General features: G+C 42.1%; 1 protein-coding gene across 4 annotated transcripts in view; it reads left to right on the forward strand.

Moving 5' to 3' along the window:
* LOC140195264 (uncharacterized) overlaps positions 1-7,162 on the forward strand; it is a 45,078-nt gene extending 37,916 nt beyond the window's left edge. For all 4 annotated transcript variants that reach the window (XM_072253325.1, XM_072253327.1, XM_072253324.1 and 1 more), the window contains exon 4: positions 6,414-7,162. In XM_072253325.1, coding sequence (XP_072109426.1) covers positions 6,414-6,815 — 402 coding nt within the window. In that variant the 3' untranslated portion in view covers positions 6,816-7,162. The remainder of the gene's footprint in view (positions 1-6,413) is intronic.
* Positions 7,163-8,985: the final 1,823 nt, after the last annotated feature.

An 8,985-nucleotide genomic window follows, 5' to 3' on the forward strand; every position in this document is an offset into this window, starting at 1 on the left:
AGAATATACCACAGAAACAGGCCCTTCAACCTATCTAGTCCATGCTAAACTATTAATCTGCCTAGTCCCATCACCCTGCACCTGGAGCGTAGCCCTCCATACCTCTCTCATCTGTGTACCTGTCTAAACTTCTCTTAAACGTTGAAATCAAACCCGAGTCCACCACTTCCGCTGTCTCGTTCCACGTTCTCACCACCCCCTGAGTGAAGAAATTCCTCTTCCTATTCTCCTTAAACATTTCACCTTTTACCCTTAACCTACGACCTCTAGTCTTACCCAATTTCAGTGGAAAAAGCCTGCTTGCATTTACCCTATCTGTACCCCTCATAATTTTGTATACCTCTATCAAATCTCCCCTCATTCTCCTACACCCCAGGGATTAAAGTCCTAATCTATTTAAACTTTTCCTTGAGACCTGGCAACATCCTTGTAAATTTTCTCTGTACTCCTAAACAAGTCACAATGCCCTATTACTAACTAACAGGGATGGCAAAAACATAGAAAACCTACAGCACAATACAGGCCCTTCAGCCCACAAAGTTGTGCCGAACATGTCCTTACCTTAGAACTACCTAGGCTTACCCATAGCCCTCTATTTTTCTAAGCTCCATGTATCCATCCAGGAGTCTCTTAAAAGACCCTATTGTTTCCGCCTCCACCACCAAAGCCTGAGATAATTCTGACTGAAAGGCTCTTTTAGTTAGGCCAGTCTGCTTTCTGTTTGAATGAACTAAACTCTCTCGTGGGAGTTCAGCTTTCTGGTCTTCTGAGTACACACTCTTCCTAAATTTGTGAGTTAAACGTGCACAGTTTGGACCAGAGAGCAGTGGACGGTTGACCATTGTGCAGAGTTGCACTGTGAACCAGTATGTGATTTCACTCTTGCTCTCAAGATTGTTTAATGTCATTTCCAGCCTGCGGGTTATAAAGAAGGTTGAAATAATTGTTACTCCAGATCCGATGTAGCACAAAAAAAAAACCACAATAAGATAAAGAACACAATAATAAAAACTGAGAATCAGGTTTAATATCACTGAAAATTGTTGTTTTGAAACGGCAGTACAGTGGAATACATAATAATAAGGAACTGTAAATTACAATAAGGAATGTAACAACAGTTAAGTAAGTAGTGCAAAAAGAGAGCAAAAAAAAAGTGATGGGTTCAGTGTCCGTTCAGAAGTCTGATGGCAGAGGCGAAGAAGCTGTTCCTGATCCTCCCCTCCTGTACCTCAGGCTCCTGAACCTATAGCAATGGTCAACCGTCCGCTGCCCTCTGGTCCAAACTGCAGTGAGAAGAGGGCATATCCTGAATGATGGATGCTGTCTTCTCGAGGCATCGCCTTTTGAAGATGTCCTTGATGCTGGGAGGCTAGTGCTCATTATGTAGGTGGCTGAGTTTACAACCTTAATAATAAATACACCACAAAAACAATAAATGTAAGTACATAAGATAGTTTATATACATAGATTAATAGCACGCCCATAAGGTGACGCTAGGCACAGGAGCTTCTGTACATTGGGTGATTCTGACAGGAAATGATAAAAGTTGTGGTGATTGGGGGTGTGGAGGGGTGGGTTAGTGGGTGGACGTGTTGATCAGCCTTACTGCTTGGGGAACGTGACAGTTTTTTGAGTCTGGTCCTGGTGTAGTTGCTATGTAGCCTCCTCCCTGACGGGAGCCTCAGGACCAACGCCACCACGTTCAGGAACAGATTTTGCCCCTCAACCAACAGGCTCTTGAACCACAGGGGAGAACTTCACTCAACTTTGCTTGCCCCAACACTATATTGATTCCACAACCTAGTACTCACTTTTAAGGATTCTAGAACCTGTGTTCTTGTTATTTATTGCAATTTATTCATTATTATTGTTTTGTTTTCCTTTTGTACCTGCACAGTTTATGTTGACTTTTGTACATTGGTTGTTTGTTTCTGTCATGTGCAGCTTTTCATTGATTCTACTGTGTTTCTTTGTATTTACTGTGAATGTTCACAAGGAAATGGATCGCAGGGTGACATAAATGTACTCTGATAGTAAATTTACTTTGAACTTTTGACAAACAGTGCTATTGTGAACTTCGGCCACACTAAATAAACCATGTGGTCAGTTGAGATGTAACAAATGCTTGTAAGTTCTGCCTCTAAGAATCCTCTGTAATAGTTTTCCCACCACTGACATAAGACTCACTGATCTATAATTCTCAGGGTTAACCCTGTTATCTCTCTTGAACATTTGCCACCCTTTAATCATCTGGTACCACTCCAATAGCCTGTCAGGATGCAAAGATCATCACCAAAGGTGCAGCAATTTTTCCTTCTCTTCCTGTAGTTTCTTGGGGTGTGTCCCATCTGGTTCTAGGGACTTAACTGTCCTAGAACTTTCAAAAATGCCATCAATTCATCTTTTGTAATGACGCCATATTCCAGCATGACAGTGTGATCTACACTGACTTCACATGCATCACAATCCCTCTCGTTGGTGAACATGAAGTATTCTTAAGGACCTCCCCGTCTCCTCTGACTCTAAGTATGTTTCCTCTTTTATGCTTGATTGGTCATTTAGTCATTCTCCCGTTCTTCATGTACGAGGGTTTTTTTTCTTAATCCTGTTGTAGTTCCTTCAGCTTACCATCCTTTCTTCGCCAGAATAGGACAATCCTATCCAGAACCCCATGCAAGTGCTCCCTAAATAAGCTCCACATTTCCGTCATGTTTCCCTGAGTACATCTGTTTAGAAATGTGGCGTGGAGAAGTCCCTTCAAGCTGTGCCACCTAGCAACCCCTGACAACCCCGATCCTAACCTAATCATGGGGCAATCTTTGGACTGTGGGGGGAAACCGGAGACCCAGAGAAAACCTACACATTCCATGGGGAGACAGATAATGATGACACTAGGATTGAAATCTGAGCATGACGTCCTGAACTCTAATTGCATCATGCCAATTGCTATGCAACTGTGATGCCCATACCGTCAGATCCTATCCCTCTCCAAGGCCATGCTAAAGTCAGGGAGTTGTAGTCACTGTCTCTGAATGCTCGCGCACCGAGAGATGTGTCACTTGACCAGATTCATTATCCAGTACCTGATCCAGTTTCACCTCTCCTGTCCACATATTATGTCAGGAATTCTTCCTGGACACACCTACCAAATTCCACCCCCTCTAAACCCTTTGCACGAAGGAAGTGCCAATTGATATTCGGGAAGTTGAGGAGAATAACCCTGTTACTTTTGTAGCTTTCCAAAACCTGCCTCCCAATCTGCACCTCCGTGTCTCTGTTGCTTTTGGGAGCAGTAGTCTGTAGACTTCCAGTAGAGTGATTGTTCCCTTCCTGTTTTTGATTTCCACCCCCACTGACTCAGTAGACAATTGCTCCATGATGTCTTTTCTTTCTGCAGCTGTAGTACTCTCCCTGATCAGCAATGTCACTCCCCCTCCTATTTTGCCTCCCTCTCTGTCCCTTTTGAAACATATGAACCCCAGAATATTGAACAGTCATTCCTGTCCTTGTGACAACCAAGTCTCATTGATTTCTCCTTCCAATTTTTTTCTCTTTTTTACCTTTTTCCCCTCCCCCTTCCCTTTTCTATTCCGCACTCGGGCCTCTTATCTCTTTTCCTCACCTGCCTATCTCCTCGCCCGATGCCCCTCCTTCTTCCCTTTCTCCCATCATCTCTCATCTCTCCTATCAGATTTCTCCAGTCCTTTACCCCCCACCTACCCAGCTTCACCTATCACCTTCTAGCTATTCTCCTTCCCTTCCCCCCACCTTTTCTGTCTTCTCCCTTCCTTTCCAGCCCTGATGAAGGGCCCCAGCCTGAAACATGGACTGTATATTCTTTTCCATAGATGCTGCTTGACCTGCTGAGTTCCTCCAGCATTTTGTGTGATTTACTCCATGATAATTTATTTTTATTAGTGCTTCCAGGAGTGATTGAATGTTTCGTATTCACAGTTTAAGGTAGTTGGTGCATTAAAGAGGGAGAATTGTTGAAGCAGGGTACAAAGAGGTACTTAGAATGGAGGTGGTTTTAAACATCATACTAGCTGTAAGATATAAGATTAGAATTAATGAGTCGGCCCAATGAGTCTGCTCTGCAATTTCAGCATCCCTTTCAACCCTATTCTCTTGCCTTCTCCCCATAACCTTTAACACCCTGACTAACTGCTTTAAGTATATCCAATGACTTGGTCTCCACAGCAGTTTGTGGCAAGCGTTTCCACAGATTCATAGTGCTCTGACTAAAGAAATTCTTCCTCATCTCTGTTCCAAATGGAAGTCCCTTTATGCTGAGTTTGTGCCTTCTGGTTCTAGACTGTCCCGCTATAGGAATCATCGTCTCCATGTCCACTCTATCTCGGCCTTTCAATATTTGGTAGGTTTCAATGAGATATCCCTCATTCTTCTGAACTCCAAAGAGAACAGGCCCAGCCCTTTATATAAATAATGATAATTAACTTCATAAAATTCGAGATCATTTCAGATAGCTGAGAAAGATAACGAGTGGTCTGCAGAATTTAAACCCGCAGAGTTTGACTTGACTTCCCCCATCACCCGGGTTCAACTCCCGCCCCTGTCTGTAAGGAACTTCCATGCGCTTCATATGACCGTGTGAGTTTCCTCCCATATTCCAAGGACATACGGATTAGTATGCTCATTGGTCTCGTGCATGTAACTTATTGGCACATGCTGGGTGGGCTGCAAGAGCCTGTTACAGTGCTGTATTTCTAAATAAAATAAATAAATAAATTTAACCCAGATAAGATTTGGACTCCAGCTCCACCCAGTGCTTTTCAGTCACAGGCAAGGTAAACATTCCACTGAGCGAGTTTGTTTTGGTGAATGATATTTAATTATGAATGTAAACCAAATAACCCCATGGAATTTTGCAGGCTTTGTCCCACCGGCATTTGATGGTTTAATAAGCAGATTAACCGGACCCTGTTGCCACCTTCCTCCTTGCCAGATGGACAGACTCGAAAGTTTAAAGTAAATTTATTACCAAAGCTACATGCTTCCGTTATTAATGTTAACTTCATTTACTCTAGACCAGTGGCCCTCCACTGTTTCTGAATGTGGATTTCTCTGTCCTCTTCCACGATGATGGACACTGAGCATTGAGTTAACTTTTCTGTCATTTCCTTATTCCCCAATATAATTTCCTCCCTCCCATTCTATAAAGGGTGCCACATTAATTTTAACTATCTGTTTCATTTTTACTATTTCTTACAATCTGTTTCTTATATTTCAAAGTTCAAATAAATTTATTATCAAAGTACATATATATCAGCCTGAGATTCAGTTTCTTCCGGGCATTCACAGTAGATCAAAAAGACAACAGAATTAATGAAAAACTAAACACAAAGATGGACAAACAACCAATGTGCAAAAGAAGCCAAGCTGTTCAAATACAAAACAAAAATAAGAAATAATATTGAGAACCTGAGTTGTTGCGTTCTTGAAGTTGAGTCAGTAGGTTGTGTCATCAGTTCAGTATTGAGGAGGGTGATGTTATCAACAGGTTCAGGCCCCTGATGGTTAAAGGCTAATAACTGTTCATGTACCTGGTGGAGTGGGACAAAAGCTTCTGTACTTCTTTCCTAAAGGGAGCTGAAAGAAGAGAGCATGACTCCACCTACACAGGCACAGGCACAGTTTTTATAAATTTTGATAAGTGGTCATGCAATTTTGGAGTAATACTAGGTTGATTGTGCTAGGAAATGGAAGGCATAACTGCTGACTACATCTGCTCTGTCTATTCATGCTTGCGAGGATAAAGTCCACATATCTGAGAAGACTAGACTATAAAAGCAAAGATGTAAAGCTGAGGCTTTATCAGGTTGGACTAGGAGTGGTGTGAGCAGTTTTGGGTGCCTTATCTAAGAAAAGGTGTGCTGGCACTAGGGAAGGTCCAGAGGAGTTCACAAGAATGATTCTGGGAATGAAAAGGTTAACATATGAGAGCATTATTGGCTCTGGGCCTGTACTCACTGCAGTTCAGAAGAATGAAGGGGGATCTCATTGAATCCTGTTGAATATTGAAAGGCTTAGATAGAGTGGATGTGGAGTGGTTACTTCCTATAGTGGGTGAGTCTAGGACCAGAGGACACAGCCTTCAAATAGAAGGACATCCCTTTAGAACAAAAATAAGGAGGAACTTCCTCAGTGAGGGGGTGGTGAATCTGCAAAATTCATTACCATAGAGAACTGTGGAGATCTTGGATATATTTAAGGTGGAGGTTGATTACTCAGGGTGCCAAAGGTTATGGGGAGAAGGCAGAAGAATGGGGTTGAGAGAGATAATAAATCGGCCGTGATGCATTAATGGAGCAGACTTAATGGGCCAAATGGCCTAATTCTGCTCCTGTGTGTTATGTTCTTATATTCTAACCTTGTTTCCATATGTGGTATAGGTTGAAATTGAGATTCAGAGCTCCGGCTGGCAAAACTCAAATGGGGACGATGATAAATGTGGACCGAACAAGAGGAGAAAGCTTCACCAAGAGATCACTTCCGAAACTTCTGTGAATTCCGAAAGGGAAGTGTGCGGGCTCCTTAATGTCAAAAGGCCAACCAATGATGAGGCTGGAAATTCTGCCGCAACATCACCACGTTGTCTGCTCATCTTGCACCACCAGCCGCAAGTTTGCTTCTATCCTCCTGAGCAGGAAAACCCTTTGGAAGTGGACGATACTGTGCGAGACGAGAAAATTAATCGCTTGAAGGAAATTCTCAAGGAGAAGCAGGCAGCATTGGATCTTGTGAGGAAGCGAGTATCACTTTCCAGTTCTGCATCAGGCTCTACAGTGGAGTAAGAGGTGCAAACTGCAAATATGAAATACCAACTCGTAGTGAGTAGAGACACACTGAACCATTGATGATGGATAGTATTTTTGGGGTTATGGACAACCTCATAGCTCGCCGGTTGTCAATTATTCCTTCTGAAGTGCAGTCACCCATCCTTATGCATTTAAATCCAATAGTTGTGAATATTCACTTTATTTCAAAATTTCTACTTGTTTTTCGTAAATTCCACTATTAATTTGTATTTTGCTATCTACGTGTATAGGATATTAGGGTGTTCAATAGAGCACTGTTTTCCTGTTGCCTCTAAACAAAGAATTAATTGTTCTACTTTATTGTGCAATATTAAAAGGCTCTTGAAACTAATCACATTCAAGCTTATTGTCATAAAGTCGTACAGATGTATACAGCTAAATGAAACAACGCTCCTCTGGGAACAAGGAGCAAAACACAATACAACACATAAAATAATATTAACACAATAATGTCAATGGATGATTAATGTATTCTGTAGATATATAAGTTACAGTTAAGCAGGTAGCACAATGCTAATGCAGCTCAGGGCATTCTGGAAACTGGAGTTCAATTCTGGCACTGTTCTGTGCACAGTCACTTTATGTCCTCCCTGTGGAATGTATGAGTTTCCCCTGGGTGCTCTGATTTCCTGCCACAGGTAGGTTAATTGGTTATCATAAATTGTCCTGTGATTAGGTTAGGGTTAATCAGAGTGGCATGGCTTGAAGGGCTGGAGGTGCCTATTCTGTGCTGTATTCCTAACTAAACAAATAAAATAAATACAGTTGATATGAAGTTAACATATACGTAGTTAAATATACAAAAGTTCAAAGTAAATCTTATTATCGTGTGTCACCATATACAACCCTGAGATTTGTTATATTGTGGGCATACTCAAAAAATCTATAGATAAGTAACCATAACAGAATTAATGGAAGACCGCCCCGGTAGGGTGTTCAACCAGAGTGCAGAAAACAATAAATTATGCAAATTCAAAAAGAAGAAGTAATAAATAAGTAGAAAATAGTGATAACATGAGATGAAGAGTCCTTGAAAGTGGGTCCATTTGGTGTGGGAACATTTCGGTGATGGGGCAAGTGTGAAGTCTCAAGAGCCTGATAGATGAGGGCTAGTAACTGTTCCAGAACCTTATGGTGTGAGTCCTGAGGTTCTTTTACCTCCTTGCTGATGGCAGCAGCGAGAAGAGAGCGTGGCCGGGTGGTGGGGTACCTGTTGAGGAACGCTGCTTTCCTGCAACAGTTTTTCACGTAGATGTACTCAATGATTGGGAGGGCTTTACCCATGATGGGCTGGGCCGTATCCACTACTTTCTGTTGATTTTTCCGTTCCATTGGTGTTTCCATCTCAGGCTGTGATATAGTCAGTCAATATACTCTCCACTGCTCACCTATGGAAGTTTGTAAAAGTTTTAGATGCCATGCTGAATATCTGAAAACTCTTAAGGAAGTAGAGACAGCGCCATGCTTTCGTCTTAAATGCACTTATGTGCTGGGCCCAGGAAAGGTCCGCCGAAGTAATAACACCTATGAATTTAAAGTTGCTAACTCTCTCCACCTCTAATTAGCCAATCACGTTGACAGGAACTCAATGCGTAAAAGCATACAGACACAATCTAGAGGTTCAGTTGCCATTCAGACCAAACATCAGAATGGGGAGGAATGTCATCAAGTGACTTTGACCGTGGAGTGATAGTTGGTGCCAGACGGGGTGGTTTGAGTATCTCAGAAACTGCTGATCTCCTGGGACTTCCACACACAACAGTCCCTAGAGTTTACAGAGAATGATGTGAAAAACAAAAAAAACCCAGTAAGTGACAGTTCTGTGGGCAAATAAGATCTGTCAGAGGAGAATGGCCAGACTGGTTCAAGCTGACAGGAAAGTGACAGTACTTCAAATAACCACACATTACAACAGTGGTGTGCAGAAGAGCATCCCTGAATGACAGAGGGATCTTAGGCTCCACATCCAAATATTGGCAAAACAGCACAAGTTGATAGGTTTGTTAGACGGTGTATGGTGTGTTGGCCTTCGTTAGTCGTGATTGAATTCAAAAGCCATGCAGCACTATAGAACCCCAGTTAGATGGTACTTGGAATATTGTGTTCAGCTCTGGTCATTATAGGAAGGATATGGAAGATTTTGAGA

Source organism: Mobula birostris, chromosome 3 (genome assembly GCF_030028105.1).
Source record: "Mobula birostris isolate sMobBir1 chromosome 3, sMobBir1.hap1, whole genome shotgun sequence".
In the NCBI taxonomy this organism is placed as follows: Eukaryota; Metazoa; Chordata; class Chondrichthyes; order Myliobatiformes; family Myliobatidae; genus Mobula; species Mobula birostris.